The sequence below is a fragment of the Manis pentadactyla genome, chromosome 5 (assembly GCF_030020395.1).
Source record: "Manis pentadactyla isolate mManPen7 chromosome 5, mManPen7.hap1, whole genome shotgun sequence".
Classification (NCBI taxonomy): domain Eukaryota; kingdom Metazoa; phylum Chordata; class Mammalia; order Pholidota; family Manidae; genus Manis; species Manis pentadactyla.
The window spans coordinates 163,919,258-163,939,941 of record NC_080023.1 but is presented as its reverse complement, the minus strand read 5'-3'; the positions used below and the strand labels follow the sequence as shown (position 1 = coordinate 163,939,941).

At 45.6% G+C, this 20,684-nt stretch overlaps 2 protein-coding genes across 3 annotated transcripts in view; one reads left to right on the top strand and one right to left on the bottom strand.

Annotated features, from left to right (window-relative positions):
* Positions 1 to 13,171, top strand: part of SERINC3 (serine incorporator 3) — a 39,540-nt gene extending 26,369 nt beyond the window's left edge. Inside the window, exons 11-12 of one of the 2 annotated variants that reach the window (XR_005028057.2) lie at positions 7,110 to 7,251; positions 11,106 to 13,171. The gene's annotated coding sequence lies outside the window, so the exon portion shown is untranslated. The remainder of the gene's footprint in view (positions 1 to 7,109; positions 7,252 to 11,105) is intronic. The other variant, XM_036902203.2, reaches the window with a different exon arrangement.
* TTPAL (alpha tocopherol transfer protein like) lies at positions 2,394 to 19,350 on the bottom strand. The gene is made up of 6 exons (XM_036902204.2): positions 19,230 to 19,350; positions 15,018 to 15,477; positions 11,948 to 12,141; positions 10,469 to 10,579; positions 6,451 to 8,581; positions 2,394 to 4,517 (listed from the first exon to the last, which is right to left on the bottom strand). The coding sequence occupies exons 2-5, from the start codon at positions 15,460 to 15,462 to the stop codon at positions 8,303 to 8,305; spliced, it is 1,029 nt and encodes a 342-aa protein (XP_036758099.1). The 5' UTR covers positions 15,463 to 15,477; positions 19,230 to 19,350; the 3' UTR covers positions 2,394 to 4,517; positions 6,451 to 8,302.
* Between the last annotated feature and the right edge of the window lie 1,334 nt (positions 19,351 to 20,684).

Sequence of the window (20,684 nt, the reverse complement as noted above, 5' to 3'; positions counted from 1 at the left end):
TAATATCAACATTTGAGTAAGCCCAGGTCATAATTTAAAGCTGGGAAATACTGATTCATCAGACTTAATGGTGTAATTTCATTCCAGAGGACTCATACCATGTTTCATCATGGTGAATGGGCCTGTCTCCCAGGATTGCAGGTTGAGGGCTCTGGCTTTGAGGTCAGCACTGTGCTTCAGGAAGTCATCAAGGGCAACAGCAGTGGCTGCCACTGTTACCTAGTTAGAGCTGGTAGAAAGCTTATAGGCCCATGTAGGCCCTGGTGGACGTTTACTTTCTAGGTCAGCCTTACAAGGTACTCAGTTGGGAAATAAAAGTTGCTCTTGACAATCAAGGGTAGTGCCAAAAAATGACCATGGACCTGGTTATTGGTGCTTTTGATGTTCTGGACCAAACCATAAGTCAGGCCTAATTTAAACCAAGATGGCTTTTTGTCCATTACAAGTCCTTGCTTAATTGTATTTTTCTTCTTATCTATTCAAGCTAAAGTGAATGTTCAATCATATAAGTCATGCATTTGATCTCTGCAGATTGATAGGTATCAGACTATGTTTATTAATGGGAACTGCTATTCATTTCTTTACTCCTTTTGTGTTTGTCTATCTATCCTGTTACCTAGGAAACCAAATCAGGCAGCCTGCTCAGTGGTGTCCTCATTACTGTAGATGACTCAAGTCACATGATGCCTGTATCCTCAGGTGAAGAAGAATAATAGCTACCACAAAATAGCTGTAGGTAGCCAGCAATGAATAGACATTGGCCACACCCCTGTAAGGTGGTGATTTTTCTCACCTTTTTACAAATCACACTGAGGCTTAGAGAAGTTAGTGACTAGCCCAGTTACTCAGTAAGAGGAGAAACAGAAACAAACTTAGGGCTTAGCTAAAGAGTTCTTTTTTCAATTAGACCCTGTTGTCTCTTGACCTGTAAGAATATAGGAGACAAGATAACTAGAGACTGCTTAGAGACATGCAGGGGGTCAGCTGGCTCTCTGAACTACCCATCACTAATGAAAGTTAGTAATCCCCTGAGGGCAGTAACTAGTATCCTAATTAGGTCAGTATATCCCTAACAGCTGGCACCTTACTAGGTAAGAGGGTGAATATTTGTTTAGAAAATTCTTTTTCCAGAAAAGTAGCATCTAAAGGGTTTTATTACTCACCAGCTTTTAAAATGAAACATTTGCTACCATTGTTACAGGAGTGCTAAACCAGAGCTTTGTGAGGAGTGGGCAGTGGGGGAAACCAAAGGGTATTTTAGAGAAGAAACTAGAAAGTGCAGACTCGTAACATGGAAGAGCATTCCATGGCTTATAAAGTGCCTCAGTTCGTCCTTGTAACTATATGTAAAAGTGCTATATGGCAAAAAGGAGCCATGAGCTCCCTTTTCCAGATGTGAGAAACAGACTGAGTTTAAATCCCACAGCTTCCCCAGGAAAGGCTGACCCAGAGAGCTGGTATATTACAATGTAAGTACCCAACCTCTGCTGCATCATGAAAAGCCAGTGGTAAGCGTACAGACAATCCTATGTGAGAGTATTTCTCACCTGACCCGTCACCAACACACCAGACTGACCATGGGGACCTAACTTTGTCTCCTATGGGGCAAAGTGCACACACCTCTCAGAAACAAGCAGAGCAGATAGAGAAACAGCTAGCATGCATGGGATCAGAGCTGATCAAGCCATACCTAGTTACCTCTCAGAAGTCTGGCTTTACTTACAGGTGCTTCCAGAATAAAATGTGCAATTACAACTTGGGTGTGAGAGGTTAAGAACCTCTGCTTTACATTTTCCAAGAACCCAGAAACCACTTTTCCATTGTATTCTGTCTGGGGGCTAACCACAAGAATGAGAGTCGTGCACAGCCTAGCTCCAACCATCAGAAGGAAGTACTGGGCTCCTGTCAGACTGCCTGGCTTTGCATCCCAGCTCTATATCTTAACTGTGTCCTTGGGCAAGCTGCTTGACTTTTCTGTGCCTTGTTTCCCCTAGAGGGGCACTAATACTACTTCATTAAGTATGCCTGGAAATTAAATGAGATTTCATATGTTAACACTTAACACAGTGGATGCCCAGTCCGCACAAACCCTTGGGAATTGTTAGCCATCTCTGGAAGGAGTCAAGCCCAGTCCAGAAAGTACAGCTGGGCCTTGAAAACTGAAAACTTTGATTGTGCCTACCCCTGTGTGCAGCTGGCTCATTCTCCTTTCTACACACTGGCGTCTTCTAATTGCACATGATCTTGAGAGGCAGCCTGCCCAACGTCTGCACAATCACTGTGCTGCCACAGTGCCCTCCCGCCCCGCCTGGAGGGGGCTCTGCCCAAGCCAACAGGTACTATGAATAGTAAGACCTTTAAGCTGTCATTGTCACAGAAGAAAACACACAAACTTACTGTTACAGGGATTTTTATTGTTTTAAGACCCAGTCATGCATACTAAAATTACATGTTTTCACCACTTGGACTTAGAAAATGCACTAGAAAAATAAACTTTTGGTCAAAACAAACATGAAGTAGATGAATCCACTACTATGTGTCCCTAAACTCAAAGCCAAACGGAATTTCAGTGTGAAGTGAGGAATGAACCAGTGGCTGACAAACTCCTCAGAAAATTAGCCCACCTCCCACCCTGTCAGGATGCTGTCAGGGGATCTTGGCCCCAGAGGCAGGTATTTCACTTGGAGCAGGTTACCAGCTGCTAGGTCAAGAGGCTGCGGCATATCCACAGGAATCACCAGTGGCAGCTGACTTACTGCCGGACTACCCGTGCCGCCCAGTGAGAAGAAAGGAAAAGCAGCTAACTGGCAAAAGTAAATTCATCACTAGTATCTCCATCCACAGGTCACACTGAGCTTTTCCCATGGAGCAAGTGCTGTTGAGTATATGACTGAGGACATCTGTTCCTTAAGGCAAACGATTTCTAGTCAAGTGAGCAGAAAGGAATTTACTTTTGGATTTACAAAATTTTCATCCCAATGCTGAGGCCTTACCAGGATGGGCACCTTTCTTGAAGTTGATGTTTTCTGTTTCGTATATCCACACCTCTCATGCCACTGGAAAGCCACACTTACATCATTAGCTTAGGTAACATTTTATTTCCTCAGTGAAAAAAAGTTTCAAAGGAAACCTTAAAAGCTTGAAAACTTTAAAATGAGGAATGACAATGGGACTATCGCTCTGCCTACCCACATGAAAAAGTTACCCATGACTGATCCGAGACTCAGGTGGCATTTAAGGGAACTTCCCGCCTAGGGAGAACTCTGAAAAGCTGGATCTCACAGGAATTGAGGAAAAATACCTCTTACTGCCCTGACTTTCTGTGGTAAGAATGTACTATCTTGTGCCTGAAGAGTTTGTAAGCCTCTTAAGGACAGGTGGTCCTTGTGAAAGCAGGATGAAGTACGGAGGAAGCTACCACTTTTGCCAAGAGCAAATAAACCCAAAGAGGGAAAGCTAGGGTTGCACTTTCAGCTGTTTCTGTACATTTCTTCCAGCCTGTCCCTGTGAAAGCAAAAATAGGATCCACAAAAAGGCACAATTACAGAATTCTGTGTAGAAGAGGAGGGAGAAAACCCCCATATTACCTAAGATTACAGATTAATTCAGACCTGCATTTCCTAAATAACCCAGATTGTCGGGAGAAGGGAGGGAGCCTCTCAAGAGATAAAGTACAGTGTACCTGGCGGTAAAGCCAACTGTTGCCAGGAACAAAGGGTTGAGAGTTCAGAGTAGAGTAGAATCACCTTTACCATGTAATTTCAGGAGTGTGAATTGAGTGGCTCATCCAAGACCACATAGTCATGTAAAGCTGGAACTCAGGTATGATACACTATTCCTTTCCTTTCCCTACACACTAACGTGAATTTAGAGAAAAGTTAGTTTTCAGGTGTTTGTGACACAGGCTAGAGCTTTTCCCTGAAAGAAACACTCGCAGTTTCTGATGTTCAGTTAGGGGTGTCAGTGTGCTCCCACTGCTGCATTAAGGTGCGCTGCCTGCTTCCTAGCCATCCCCCTGCCCTGCTGGGGTGACTTTACAAACACCTGGTGGAGCCACATGAAGGCTGTCTTCATTTTCACCCAGGGAGGTCCTGGTTTTTGCAGCCTGATCCAAACCTCCTGAGGTGCCAAAATGATCTCTCTTTGGAGCCAAAATAAAGTGCAGGAGCTCCAGAAGACAGACAAACCTTGGCTCTGACTCCTTTTAGAAGCTGAACAATGTGGCTCCTTGGTCCGGCTGGAGAGGCTGGGAAATGGGCAACATCCTGGTTTTAGAGATACTCCTCTTCTGTGTGCTTGACCGTCCCTCTGTTAAGTCACCTAGACAGAGGCAATTGGCCAGGAATGCAGTGCAGAGTCTAAACCTTGGAATCCTGGTGTGGTTGAGAGATTCATTTCTCTGCCTCACTTTATTTTGCTTAGTTTTTTAATCTCTCTTTCCTCTTTAGAGTGAAACCCTCTAATTAGTTCTCCCATCCAGGCAATTAGATTCTGAACTCTTACTTTAGCCATCCCAACTTGTCCCATTTAGGGGTGGAGCCAAGATGGCGGCATGAGTAGAGCAGTGGAAATCTCCTCCCAAAACCACATATATCTATGAAAATATAACAAAGACAACTCTTCCTAGAATAAAGACCAGAGGACACAGGACAGCATCCAGATCACATCCGCACCTGAGAGAACCCAGCGCCTCGTGAAAGGGCGACTCCAGCACTTTGGAGCAGCAGCCCGAGCCAGGCCACGCCCACAGCAACAGCGGAGATTAACTCCATAGCAGCTGGGCAGGAAGCAGAAGCCCTGTCTGCGCGCAGCTGCCCAGCACAAGCCACTAGAGGTCGCTGTTCTCCCAGGAGAGGAGGGCCACAAACCAACAAGAAAGGAAGTCCTTCCAGTCGTCACTCGTCCCAGTTCTGCAGACTATTCCTATCACCATGAAAAGGCAAAGCTACAGGCAGACAAAGATCACAGAGACAACACCAGAGAAGGAGACAGACCTAACCAGTCTTCCTGACAAAGAATTCAAAATAAGAATCATAAACATGCTGACAGAGATGCAGAGAAATACGCAAGAGAAATGGGATGAAGTCCGGAGGGAGATCACAGATGCCAGGAGGGAGATCACAGAAATGAAACAAACTCTGGAAGGGTTTATAAGCAGAATGGATAGGATGCAAGAGGCCATTGATGGAATTGAAATCAGAGAACAGGAACGCATAGAAGCTGACATAGAGAGAGATAAAAGGATCTCCAGGAATGAAACAATATTAAGAGAACTGTGTGACCAATCCAAAAGGAACAATATCCGTATTATAGGGGTCCCAGAAGAAGAAGAGAGAGGAAAAGAGATGGAAAGTATCTTGGAAGAAATAATTGCTGAAAACCCCCAAACTGGGGGAGGAAATAATCGAACAGACCACGGAAATACACAGAACCCCCAACAGAAAGGATCCAAGGAGGACAACACCAAGACACATAATAATTAAAATGGCAAAGATCAAGGACAAGGAAAGAGTTTTAAAGGCAGCTAGAGAGAAAAAGGTCACCTATAAAGGAAAACCCATCAGGCTAACGTCAGACTTCTCAACAGAAACCCTACAGGCCAGAAGAGAATGGCATGATATATTTAATGCAATGAAACAGAAGGGCCTTGAACCAAGGATACTGTATCCAGCACGACTATCATTTAAATATGATGGTGGGATTAAACAATTCCCAGACAAACAAAAGCTGAGGGAATTTGCTTTCCACAAACCACCTCTACAGGACATCTTACAGGGACTGCTCTAGATGGGAGCACTCCTAAAAGGAGCACAGAACAAAACACCCAACATATGAAGAATCGAGGAGGAGGAATAAGAAGGGAGAGAAGAAAAGAATCTCCAGACAGTGTATATAACAGCTCAATAAGCGAGCTAAGTTAGGCAGTAAGATACTAAAGAGGCTAACCTTGAACCTTTGGTAACCACGAATTTAAAGCCTGCAATGGCAATAAGTACATATCTTTCAATAGTCACCCTAAATGTTAATGGACTGAATGCACCAATCAAAAGACACAGAGTAATAGAATGGATAAAAAAGCAAGACCCATCTATATGCTGCTTAAAAGAAACTCACCTCAAACCCAAAGACATGCACAGACTAAAAGTCAAGGGATGGAAAAACATATTTCAGGCAAACAACAGAGAGAAGAAAGCAGGGGTTGCAGTACTAATATCAGACAAAATAGACTTCAAAACAAAGAAAGTAACAAGAGATAAAGAAGGACACTACATAATGATAAAGGGCTCAGTCCAACAAGAGGATACAACCATTCTAAATATATATGCACCCAACACAGGAGCACCAGCATATGTGAAACAAATACTAACAGAACTAAAGGGGGAAATAGACTGCAATGCATTCATTCTAGGAGACTTCAACACGCCACTCACCCCAAAGGACAGATCCAACTTGTCCCATTAAGAACTTTTCAGCAATGCTGGTCATGCCAACATTGTCAGATGGAAGCACAGGCAGCCAGGGATGTGCATTTTGGCACTTCCAGCTCCACCATGTCCCTATAGGATCCAGGGTTAGTGTGCATGGTGAAGAGAGCCTTCCCTAGAATTGGCACTAACGAGGTGAGGAATTTCATCAACTTTTCCAGACATTTTTAAAAGTGCTATAAAGATGAACAGCTTGTGAACAACAGACTGCCCTTTGAATTTCAGGGTACTGTCCTCTTCCTAATGGAGCTGTCCACCTTGCCAGGTGGCCTAGTAATGCACAGAGAAGGGACACACACAACACATTGTACTTGTTACTGTTTAACACCATAATCTGCATGGAATGAATATGAAAGGAAACAGGTCAAAAGCCACGAGATAAACCACCTTAATAAGATGTTTGGGCTAAGGCTAAATTCTTGACAAGAAGAGTCTAAAGTGCTGAAATGCAGAACTAACATTCAGTCTGGCTGGATGAACTAAAGTCTGTCTACCCACACCAGAGAGAGAAACTCAAGTGTGCTTGGGAGAGTGGGGGTCCCAGCAGTAACCAACTCTTGCATTCATTTCCAGACACCAAAATTTAAGAATCCCAAGTAATTTGACCTTTCCCCTGTTTGCCAGGTTTATAATATATCACCAGAGCTTCAGGGATGGAAGGAATGCATACAAGAACCTGATCATCTCTCACCTGCCCTCACAAAAGCCATCCTTTGCAAGTTTAATCCTCACTACAGAAAAGGAAGTTGGTATTGTTGAGTCCCAGGTAAATGTTCATACTGGTTTCTTTAAAAGCAGGGCCAAATGTTGATAGCCCTCTTAGAAAGACCCAGACATACCACAAAAAACAGGATTCAACACTGCATCTAGACAGTCATCTTTCTAGGCAGAAATCCAAAGTCTAACATTCAATAGCTAAACGAAATCCCAGAACTTCACCAGCCAAAAGGGTCCTAAGCATCATTTCATCCTGTCCCATTTTACAGATGAGAAAGCTGAGGCCCACAGAGGCCCAGGTCTTGTCCACAGTCATACCTCTGGGGGTGGAGCCCAGGTCTCTTAATACTTAAGCCAGAATTCTTTGAGCTACACAGGCCTGTATTTTTGGTTGAGAAAGATCACACACCTCCGGGATCCCATATGATTCTGCTGAGAACCAGGGCTAAGGCCTTGTGTGTCCAGGAAAGCTTGTGTCTATTGCAAGAGTCACCCGATGAATCCCAGTGGTGCTTGGAAGTCTGGCACTCGAATTGGATTTGGATCAGGAAGTGCTGCTTGAATCCTGATGCCTGGGGTGACTGAATTAAGGTACTTTCAAAACCCAGGGATGGCAGCGGGCCTGGACCTCAAACTTGAAGTTTCTGATGAGCAACAGAGGTCTATATAGTCAGGATTCATGTCAAAGACACAAACTCCCATAGTCTCGTGTGGCCACGCTGCAGGCTTGGCCGAATTATTTCATAACAAGCACAAATTGTGCTGACTGGCCAATTGGGTCATTTTCTCCTGGAACATGGGATCCAAGTGACTTTGGTCCTGACTTCCCTTGCTTTGAGATGTATAGGAGCCAGATAGAGCTTCCAGATTAATGTTTGCAAACTGGATTCCAAATGTTTGGAAATCCCTGGGATGTCTTCCACATCTTCATGTACTAATACAAGTAACCCAGGGTTCACCCCATGGCTCACCCTCAGAGCTGGGCACGCTTTTCTTCCCTGCTGCAATTTAATACAAGGAGCAAAACCTCAAGTTCTGCTTGTGCCTCTCCAAAGAAAAAAGGAAAGGATTTAAAGAAGGTGGCACTCACAGGGGACTGGCTAATAGCAGGAGTACAGCTGTGATTTCACAGCCCTCATGGAGTCATCACACTGCGCATCTGAGGTCAGCCCTTCGGGCAGCGGGGCCTCGCCCAGGATGCTGTCAAAGGCAGGGACAGGTTGGCAGAACTCTCTCACAAAGTCCTCCTCCGAGGCCAGCAGCACCGCGTTCCAGGCAGAGATGTCCAGCTCTCCAGCCGTGCCCCCATATTCCTTGGGGAGAATGCTTCTTGGAAGGTTTGTGTGGAGAGAGTTCAGGTCAGACCCATGGAGGAAAAACTACAGGGGAATGAAATGAAAACACACGTCCTCAGGCTATCAGTAATTCAGGAGCCTGCACCACGGTAGGTGCTCAGATCACTATTTGTTGGATGAATAAAGGAATGGTTGGTGGCCACTTTACCCTTCCAGTTCCTGCAAACTGCTTGAGGACAGTTTAATTCTCTTTTCTTTATACCTCATGCCCTATTGGCTGGTCCTTCAAGATATATCCAGAATCCATCCAGTTTGCTGCCACCCTGATGGTACCATGCCACCATCACTTCTCACCTGGATTCCCATGACAGTCTCCAACCTGGTCTCCCTGCTCACACCCTGTCCCACCACGATCTTAGCTCTGTTCACTATAAGTCAGACCATGTCATCTTCTGTGTACAACATTCTGGTGCTCCCATATCACACAGACTAAAAGCCGAAGTCCCTACAGTGTCCCTCAGGGCCCATCACAATCTGGCCCCTGTTACTTCTCTGCCTCCCCTTTGCCCTCTTCCCGTTGGCTGCTCCTCCAGCACACTGGGCCTGCTGCCACCTCAGGGTCAGACCAATGCTGGTTCCTCAGATATCTGTAAGGCTACAACCCTCACCACTTTGAAGTCTTTGCTCAAATGCCAACTTCTCAATGCCACCTATAATCCCCCTATTGAAGCCTATGACCCTCTTCTCCTTTTCACCACTTACTATATCCCCTTTCTCTCCTTTATTTCTCTCCACAGCACTTACCACCTTCTAATACTAGAGGACATACATAATCTGTTGTCTATGTCTCTACAATGTGAGCTTCCTGGGGGCAAAGATTTTGGTCTGTTTTGTTCATCTAGAATGTACTTGTACATAGTAGTTGATCAACAGATATTTTTGAATGGATGAATGAACATAGGAAGGAACAAAGGAACAAGATTATGGGCCACAAAGAAAGTCATTTCACAGATGTAAAAGACCTGGTCCAAAGGCTGCTTTGGTAAAAATAGGTTCCAAACAGGATCTCCAGGTACCAACACGGGTCAAACAGGGAGGCCACTAAATTAGCAGTTCTCAAACTAAACTGAGTCACCTAAAGAGATTTTAAAAGCACAGATTCCTGAGCACCACCTCTGAACTGATAAGTTAAACTTGAGGGAAAGGGCCTAGGAATCGGATCTGGATTTTACATTCTCTCCCTTGCAACCTTGAGATTCTCCATGTTTCCTCTTTGAAAAGGAGTATAAAATTCAAGACCTAATCTTTGGAGTGACCACAGTGTTCCTAGGCCTAGGGACAAAGGAGAAAAGGAGAAAAATACCACCTATCACATTTCAAGTACAATATTGGGAAAAGTTGAAAGCAGCTTTTTGGGGCTTAGAAATAAAAACCATCATTATTAAAGTGCCATCTACCCCTTCTAATAAGAGTTAAGCCAAAAGCTCACATATCTCATAAACCTTGAATTACTCTACAAAATAGAGTGAGACAACACTTCAGGTAAACGGAAAGGCTTAACTAGCCTTTTTAAACCCCAGGGAGCTGTAATACGAAATTGCTGTAACTCTTTGCAACTCCCTGCCCAATGACTACCCTCTTCAATGTCCCTTTACACATAAAATACAATGTTGGTTCACAGTGCTCAGGCCAGGATATTAAGAAGTCTACACAATTTTAGAACAGGGAAGCTCTTACAATAATCCTGGCTCTGCTCTCTCTATTGTCAAATATTCTTACTGATTTCATCTAACCTTCATGGAAAGAATTGTTCATTTATTTTACCTGTAACCCTGTACTTTCCAAATCAGTAGTCCCAGGGCAAAAATAACAAACTAAGATAAATGTATTGATGTCACAAAAAATATATACATGTCACAAATAAGGGAGAAAAAAATTAAAGTATCTTAAAACAATAGGATTGTCACTTACTCTGTTTGCTATTTTCTCCTTCAGAAATGGTTTAATGATGGCAAAAATGCCTTTAAATATTCGAGGTTCATTCACCACATGAACTGCTTTTATCCGAATGGGGAAACCATCCTGTGGGGGAAGGGAACAGGACATTAGCACATGTGGAGTGTCTGCAACTATCCACCCCCATTTAAATCTTCTTCATTTCAGGCCCCAATATCAGTCTGATCTGATTCTTTTGGCCTCCTCCAACACAGCCTGAGTTGGGGCTAAACAGGAAGACAAGCCTCAGGGAGAGTCCCTCTAGGAACCCAGAGGTGGGCTAGGGGAGAGTAGGGCAAACGAGTGGAGAGCTGGTCTTCTTGTGGCAAGAAATGGTCTGACCCTGTGTGGGTGGATCTAGCAAGTATCAGACCTGGATCAGGGGGGCTCAAAGTCTGTTTCTTAGAATGGTATTAAGTGTGAGACAAAAAAGGGTTCCATGGTAGGTAAACAAGTTTGAGAAACACTAGATTAAATACAATCAGTCTTCCTTAACTGCAGGACTATTCAGAGCTTTTACTATGCAAATGTTTATGGTGAAACTGGCAAGAAAAGGAACAAGCTACACTGCATTCCCCAAATTTACTAATCCTGGAAATTTTTCTCCCCCCAGATCGTCTTACAGGTCTAGAAAAATACCGATCCAAACTCATATGAACACTGAAGCCCCCCAGTATTTAGCAGGGGCATCCAAAGACAAGTGGAAGCCAAGGGGAGCTGGAGTACTGGCACATATCTGATCACAGCCAAATGTGACCCTCAAGTTTAAGTAATCAGCCTGGTGAACAGTAGGGGCTCACACACTGTGGAATTCCATGAGGACTGTTGTATCTCTGGTGCCCCCCACAGCTCACGAGAGACAGCGCCCCATGGGCTGGGTCAGAGTGAATGAGTTTTCAAAGCTGTTGGAGCTGAGAGACCTGGGCCAGGCCATCCCTCCAGTCCTCAGTTTTCCCATCTGTCAAAAAGGAAAAAAATCCTTCCTGCCTTGTCCCTCTCACTGGATTCCCTGAAAGACTGAGTGGGTTATAAGGACTGTGAAAGTGCTTTGCGAACCATTCAACCCCGAGCAGACACATAAGGAGCTTTACAGTTCCCAGCAATTCAAGCCTTGCAACGCAGAGCAGGAGATATGAAAGTATCTGGCCAAAGCAGTCTAGCAGTGCTCCATGGCCCCAGGTCCTGTAGAAGGCAGAAGCATTTCTTTGGTTTTTTGGTCTCTTGCCCTAAAGCTGTTCTTGCCCAGAATGAAGGTTCCTCAGAAACTACTGGAAATCCTGATGAGAATGAGTGGTAAGTAGTTTTACATTTCTTCCCATAATGCTTTTGTATTGTGCTGATTGTAGGAGTGGGAGGTCAGGTTTGTGTGTAACTTGAGATCAGCTGTAAATGGTCAGGGCCCCCAGGAAGGCCACAACCACCACAGAACAGACATACAACAAACAGGGGCCATACCTGAAGGATGCCAATCACCTTTTTGGCTATAAAAGGACCAAAGTGAGATGCTTTTGATAAGCTCACTCCTTTGTAGTCTGCAAGAATTACAATTCCATTCACCTGGGTTTCTTCAGATTGAATGAGTTTTTCTAATGTCAAATATACAGCTCGGATGTTTTCAGTAATTGGGTAGTTGCTTGGTATCCATCTGTCTTAAGGTCATAAGAGATGGGTGGTACGTTACAGAAATGAATACAAACAAGTAATTAGACAGGCTAAGATTTATCTCCTTACTAAAAACTTTAAAAATGGAAAAGAAAGAAACTCTGCTGGCATGGTTCTGTTTAGGATAGTAAATGGGACACCCTAAGCAGCAGCCGTGTTTCTTAACTCTAAACACAGTATCACATTCTGAAATGGAAATGCCATTAAATGTTGAAATTAAAGGCATGAGCTCTGAAGTCAGACACCTCTGGGGGTGTGAATCTTACCAGCTGTGTGACCTTGGGCACGTTGCTTTCTCACTCTGGCCTACATCTCTTCCGTAGAAGGGGATAATAATACTTACCGTAATGGACGTCTGTGCCTTCTGCCCTGCCATCAGGTGTGTCCCCTGATCTTCCATACCACCACCCTGGTTCTCCTTGGTGAACCACCCCTTCCCATGTTAGCCATGCAGTTTGGGTAAAACTGATTTGACTCCTCGCTCCAGATGTGGGCTTGGCCAGTCTAGGTTTGACATCCTGGCCGCAGTGTGTGATCCAAGCCAGGTCAAGCAGAGCTAAGGGGGCTTAACTCTGGGACCCTGGCCCATTGGAAAAAAAAGGATCTCTCTTTCCTCTTATAGTGGTGAGGCTGGAAGTCTGAGACTCAGGGGCCCAGTGAGGTCAGAGCTAGCCTGAGAATGAAGCCACACCAAGGACAGCAGAAATGCAGACAGCTTTCCAGTGGTGTACTTGGAGCAAATTCCCCTTTCCAGGCCAGATGCTCCTTTAGTACTCCCCATGTAATTAAGGAGTCTTTCCTTTCTTTGGGAAAAGATGAAAATGACACCTTTTACCTGTTAACCACTGTTCTCAAGAACAGTCAACCAAGATCTGTGTGTCCCTTTCTTAGAAAGATAAAACTTCATGATCGCCACCAATGTAATATGTGCAAAATTACTATGAAAAAGATCTCTGTCCAAAATTGTGCCAGCTTGCTGTTTTAATGTTGTTGCCAATTAAACCTGCTTCTACAGAACTGGATGTCATCCCTCTCAATCACGTGTGTCTCAAAAGAGATTATGAAAAGCAAAGTCAATACCCTGTTGAGAGCAAAACCTTCTGAGCATGCTCCTCTTGAGGGTAAGTTGGTAGGGAGGGGATCTAGATCTCCTGCAGACATACAGGGGCAAGATTTCATCTCATAAGCAAAGGGTTGAAATGACTCAGGGAAAGAGCTGAAATCACTGTGGTCATATCTGACACTGTTTTGTAATGTTCTTATGAGTTGAGTGCAGAGGAGCAGCAGAAAAACCCTCTGTTTTTTCCTCACTGGTTTCTAAGTCTCCTGGTGCACTGAAATTGCCACTGCATCACTTATTTTAAAATAAACACCCCTCAGGCAGAAAAATACAAATACATTATGATTTCACTCATTTGTAGAATATAAAGACAAAGAAAAACAGAAGGAACAAAATAGCATTAGACTCACAGACACTGAGAAGTGACTAGTGGTTACCAAAGGGGAGGGAAGCGGGATGGGGGGTGGGGGAGGAGGACTATTGAAGCACTGTGATATACATTTGATAAAATAAAATTAAAAACAAATACATTTTGTCCAAATTTCCTAATTTTGGAAATTGCCTAAAATAGGTAAAACAGTTGACACTGTGCATGGTTCATAGGAAAGACTCAAGAGAAAGGTTTAGTCTCCAAAGAAGGTTTGGTAAAATGACTAAAAGAAAGGGTGATGTGGGGCTTACTGGCAGAGTCAAGTGTGCGAAGGTTTCCATCCCCATCAGTTTGTCCGTGTGAGCGAAGAGGGCTGCCAGTACGCCCTCACTTTTCTGGCTTGGGTGGGAAGCATACTGCTATCTTACTTTCAAATTTTACCTCAGCTCTGGTCTGATGGAAAACGTTAAGGCCTTGGGTGGAGGGGAGAACACAGAGTGCCTTGTGCATTTGGTGTCATGGGAGAGAATGGAATGACGGACCAGAAGGCCCAGGTCCTAACATCCCTTGACCACTGTGTCAACCAAAACATTCCCACACATTTCTGAATGCCTTGTGGGGGAGGGGACAGGGAGCTGTCCCCACCTGAAAGCTACTGTGCCAAAGAAAGGCAAGCTGTTCTGATTACTATCATGAAGCACTAAAAGCAGAAAGTGAATCTAAAGAGAATCTTTACAAGAGCTTAACAAAGTAGAGGAAAGGAAGGCGGGGAGGAGGAGGAGGAGGAGGAGGAGGCACTTGGAAGACAGACTCCTCTCCAGCTGTCTGCCCAGCCCATGTCCCTCACCTACTTACAAAGGAGGGATGGGGCTGGGGGTCCTGGTGGCCTTGCTTGGACCCTGTGACCAGGGCAGCTTTCTCAGCCCACCAGATTCTCAACCCCAGGAAGCTGGCATCTTCAATGAAGGAACTTAGTTGGGTGGCCAGGTACACCTGGCAGCTAAAGGGTGCCAGATCTGGCCATGTGCACAGAAGCAGCAAAAGCCAGTCTACAGAGAGAAGAGTGAAGAAGAGAGGGAACAGACAGCAGAAATGTGTGGCCCAGAGATACACAGGCTGCCAGGCAGGGGAATGGCCGTCTCAGCTCCTCCATTTCTGATGGGGGACGAACTGGAATCTGGTTCTGGGCTCCAGGGCCTACTGAGAGCTATTGCACCTTCAGCTCACTGTTCTGTGAGATGCATCTGTCTCCATAGACTAAATCCTCCCTTTTTTCTTAAGCCAGATTGAGTAGGTTTTTGTCATCTGCAACCCAAAGAACCTTGACTAATACAAAGAGGGGACAAAAGAGGAAAGGGGAAGAGGGTGCTGGACTGACACCTCCCAGACAGAGAGACTGTCCCCGCATGCCCCACCACGGTCTAGGGCAATACCTGGGCGGATGCAGAGGATATGGCAGCCCCGGGGGTCGGTGTGGGGCAGCACAGTGAGGAATCCAGAAGCGAGGACATCTTTTAAGGCTGATGGCTTCAGGTTATTGAAGACTTCAGGCCAGCTTCTCCTGCAGCTGTGGTAGTTGATCAGAAGCTGCAGGGCCCGGTCATAATCAAACTTGCGGGCTCGGAGAAAGCGCAGCAGGAAGGCGTCGTCCAGAGAGGTGCTCAGGTTCGGGTACTCCTTATGCACCATGTCACGGAGGGCCTGGACATCACGGAGCCTCCACTCCGGCTTCTCCTGCAGCTCTTCCTTAGCTTTGGTGACCAGTTCTTCTGTCAGCGAGCACACATAGCCAGGAGGCTCATGTGGTGGCGGCAGCTCATTTTCAGAAAGTGAGGCCGCAGAAGGGCTGGTTCTCAGAGAGTCACTTTCTTCTGACATTAGCAGTCAAGATCCCTGTCAAACCAGAAGCCCGAGCAAAATGAGTAAAGCCCAGCACTGCACATTTCACACCCCAGGGTGGCACGATAGAGGGACAGTGACACTTCTGTCAAGCCAAGGAAACTCAGAGCAGTGGTTCTCAACTTGGGGAATGAACTGAATCCCGACCACATACCCAGGTCGAACGCTATAGACTGAAGTAAGTTAGAACCTCCACGGAGGCAGCCAGGCAGCCACAGAAGGAGACACACTCATCACCAAACACCACGGCCTCACTTACAGGAGTGTGAGTGGGTGCTCAACCTCACTTGTAATTAAAGAAAGGTGATTTTAAAAACTCTGAAATTCAGATTGGTACAAACACAAAGTGAGTATTCTGATATGCTTGCCGTTGGTGGGAGAGTAAACTGACACAGCCTCTCTAGAGGGCACTTAGTCAATTTCTATCAAAATTTAGAAACACATGCCCTTTGGCTCAGCATACCATTTCTAGGACATACACTTGTATGTGTGTACAAAATATACACACAAGGCCGATCATTACAAGTACGATTCTAATAGGAGAAGACTGGAAACACTTTATACCAGTTGGACCCTGGTTAAATATTCTATGAAGTACTCAGTCATGATATTTATTCAGTCAGGAAAAGGAATTAAGCAGATCTTTATGAACTGACACATTAAGCAAAATGAAAGTAGGTTGCAAAACTATGCATAAAATAACTATATATTTAAAAAATACATATATATACTTGTGAATACACCTAGAATTTCTGGAAGGAAATACAAGAGAACTGTTATTAATGGTTCCTTCTAGGGAACAGAACTAGACAGTTGAACATTTAAGGAGGGAAAGACTTTTTACTGTACTTTGGGTTTTTTACCACCTATGTGTGGCTGTGAAACTGGGCTGATCACATCTCTGCTGGGGTGGAGCATAACTGACAGATGGCCCCAGCTGCTGTCCCTCTGGTCCACCTTTCAGTGGATGCTACACTTTCCATAGACTGTCCCCAGCCAACGACTGAGTAACATGTGGGACTCTTCCAACAGGTAACTGCCTCGAGGGCTCCCTGTCAGCCTGTAGGAACCTTTCAGGGAACTGCACTACAGTCCCAGACCTTCTGCCCAAACCTCCCTCCCAGGGGCTGGACTTGTGTCGGCAGGTGATGGCTCTCCCTGACTTCTCCAGATCCCCTCCCTTTTATGTTTCACAGGTATTGCCTCCAATAAATTTCTTGCATGCCTAATCTGCGCTGCTTAGAAAATCTGAATGAACTTCTTAATTTTCTGAATGAAAAACAGAAACAAAACAGCTGCCTTAGATATTGCAGGAATAAGGCAGCAGCAGGCTGCCAGTTCCAAAGCCAAGCTCTTGTGCCTGGGCTGTCACTGATTTCTGACTCAACAAGGCAGGCAGGGACCATCTCAGGGGTCTGTGCACATAGCCAGTGACCAGGTCACTCCCTCTAAATCTTAGTTCTGCCTACTCTGTTCCTTGTGTTCTAACCTCCAGCCCCACCCAGCTTTTCTCACTTCCTCCCACAGGTGTGGTGTCTTGTGCACATCCTGTTTCCTCTGACTAGCATGCTCTTCCCTCAGTTCTTCACCTGACCAATACCGATTCACCCTTAAGTCCCAGTTAGATGCCACTTCATTCACTCAAAAACACTGAGCACTTACTGTGTACCAGGCCTTCCAGGCTCTGGGGATACAATAGTGAACACAACAGTAACAAATCGTACCTTCTTTGAACTTAGATTCTAGTAGGGGAGACAGATGATAAGTAAAATAAACTATATAATCTACTAAAAGATGGCAAAGGCAAGAAAATAAAGCAGGGCAAGGGGTTGGATGTGCCTGGAGAAAGGAGCTACAATTTTGAATAAGGTGGTCAGGGAAGGCCTCGCCCAAGTGATATTTGGCAAAGATGGAGGAGATAAGGGAGCAAGTCATCAGGTGTCTGGGGTAAGTACAAAGCCTGAGGCAGGAACATACCAGGCTTTATTGGGGAACGGTGAGGAGGCCAGTGTGGCAAGCGCCAAATGAGCAAGGTGGAGAGTATTAGCAGATGAATTTAAGGAGTACGGGCCTTGTGGGCCAGTAAGGACTCTGACTTTTACTCTGAGTTTGGTGGGTGCCATGAAGTGTTTTGAGTAGAGTGACATGATCTGACTTACATTTTAAAAGGATCACTTGGTTGTCTTGCCAATGGACTATAAGGGGATAAGGACAGAAGCAGAGACCATTCAGAGGCTACTGCAATAATCCAGGTGAGACATGATAGTGCTTCAAGAGGGAAGCCTTCTCTCACTCCAGGCCTGGGTAGGAGCCTCCCGTCCAGGAGCTCTCTGGCACCAAGAGCCAATTTGTTTGTAATTGTCTGCAGGCAATTTCTGAGCAACATCTATACCTGTCTTGTTTATCACCCTAAACCCAGCACCTGACAGGATGTCAAACGCATAGTCTGCACTGCATAAATGTTTGCTGAATGAGTTTAATCTGCTTGGCAGAGGTATGCTGAGTGAGGAATGGAACCACCATGGTTCACAGGACCTATGACTTGTCTCCATGGGAGTTACCAACAGATGCCTGAAATCCCACTCCAGTGCTTACCTCAGACACAGACTATAGCGTCTGTGGGCTGCAGGTCTCAAAGTCCCCCTCCAGCCTCTCTCCCTCTCAATGTACATTAAATGCAATCCAAAACAAACTAATGACCGACCATTATGAGAACACTTCGAGCATCTCTCATACCTCTGCGTGGAATTTCCTCTCCTTATTTGTTTCCAGTCAGACAACTCATCACCTTCCAGGCCCAGCTTAAATGTCACCTCCTCTGTGAAGCCTTCTCTGACTCTCCCAGGGTGATTCCTTCTAAGTTTCCACAGCACTGGGTTCCTATTTCTCTTGTAGAAATTGCAGTCCAGTGTTTACATTATTGATCACTTATGTGTCAGCTATTGTGCTCGTAATGGCTGGGGACACAACCAACAATACAATTCTTTGCCTTATCAAGCTTAGGTCATAGTGGGATGATGAAAAGAGATAATAAGTACTTGAGGGTTTTATCATGCATCAAGCATTCTGGCAGGCACTTTATATCCACTTCTCATTTAATCTTCATAGGATCTGGTGAGAGCACTATTTTACCATTTCACAAAGTAGAAAACTGTCCACCAGGATGTAAATTTCATGAAGGCAGACAACTTGCTGGCCACATTCACTGCCATCCCCAGTCCTTGGCACATGACACAGGGTACTCCGTAAATATTAGCCTATGATTTAAGGTTAAGTGATGGCCCAAGGGTACACACCTAATGAGGCAGAACAAGGATGTGTTTAGCCCCACTCTGGGCTCTACACTCCACTTGGAGCTTCTTGTTTAATCCCTGGGGCCTCTGCAGTGTCAAGCACAGAACAAGACTCAGTCACAGTCTGGTGAATGGGCTGACGGGTGGACATGTATATGGGTGCGAACACCATTTGTTAGGGTGAAGCCGGGAATCTTCCTCACCTGGGGCCCATCATTTTGTGAGCATCACCTTCCTCCACCCCCACCCTACCAAAGGGAGGTCAGGCAGCCACCTCTCCTGGGGCCTTGAAGAACCCCCGTCCCAGCGAAACCTTCCGAGGACCCCACTTCCGGCTGTCACCCTTTCCCCAGGTGTCCCCATTTCCTGGGGTCCCTCTTCCGGTTAACCCTCCCTCTCAGGGGTCCCGCTCCCCAGCCCCCAGGGCACACGGAAGGGCTCGCGGGCACTCACCGGCCCGGCTACGGGGCGGAGCGCGGGTCAATCGGCAGCGGGAGCCTCGTCCGGCAGCGCGCACAGAACCGACCCGCACTCCCTGCCCGGCCGGCCCGGCCCCTCGCGCCGGAAGTGACGTAACAGGGCGTGAAGGCAGGCGCCGCCCGTGAGTGCGCATGTGCGGGGTGTCGCCGCAGGGCTGGCTGGCTGGCCCCACCTGGCGGCCGCACTCCGCCCAGTGCGCGGAACCTGGGGAGGCGTGTGGTGGGAGAGCAGGGAGCGCAAGCGGACTGAGATGGGAAAGGTGGGGAAACTGAAGTCCAGAGAAGAGAAAGCTGCCGTTTTCAGAGAACATGCTACAATGTACCTGCTGTTTTGCTTCCATTGTCTTATTAAATCCTCGTACTTACGGAATTCCCTTATTTCATGGTGAGAAACTGGCAGTTTCTGGTCATTGAAAGAAAGGGTTTCAAACCTACACTAGGGATGAGCAATCCAGGATTCTTCCCACCACAGCTGCCATCAGGACAGGCTGCTCCAAAGGGCGGGATTCCAGGCCAGGGTATATCTGTCTGTCATTGGCTGAGTGATCTTGGACGAGTCCCCATTTTTCCTTGGGTCTCAGTTTCTGCATCTGTAACATGATTCCTGCTCTGGAATCCTGACTCAATAATTACTACTAATAATTTGCTGCTTTAGGGTTCACCAGTCCCCCTTCAGAAAATGGTAAGTTTGGAAAAGGCTTTTACCAGTACCCACCCCTCGCCAAAAACACATATTCTGTGCAACAACTTGAAGACAAATCGTCTAGGTCCCTTTTTTTAAGAGTAAAGAGACTAAACCATTTCTAGAGAGAAATTCTGTGGTCTAGAAGCACTCAGAGCCTAAAGCTGTATCCAAGAGATGGCTGTAAGGATCTCTTCCCTTCCCTACTCCAGGGGTAAGAGAAGTCCAGGGAGCTGGGAACTCACCCCCGAGGGCTCCTGGAACTTGGCAGCTTCTGCCGGATGCTAGATTGGGAGAGGGGAGGAAGAGCCTGAGATTATGAATTTTGACTCCTGCTCTGGCTCCACCACTTCTTAGATAAAATACAGAACACTCAGTTAAATTTGAATTTCAGATAAACAACAATTTCTTCTTAAATATAAATATATCTCATACAACATTTGGGTTATAGTTACACTAAAAAAGTACTGCTCTCTATCAGAAGTCAAATTTAATAGGGCATCCTATTTCATAGGGTTTTCCTTCCCCTAAATCTATGTATTATTTTCTTACTGCTGTTATAACAAATTATTACAAATTTAGTGGCTTGAAACAAACAAATGTATTCTATTATAGTTCTATAGGTCCGCAGTCTAAAATCAAGGTGTTGGCCGGGGAGAATCCATTTCCTTGTTGTTTTAACTTCTAGAGGCCACTTGTGTTCCATAGCTCATGGCCCCTTCCTTGAATCACTTCAACTTGTTACTT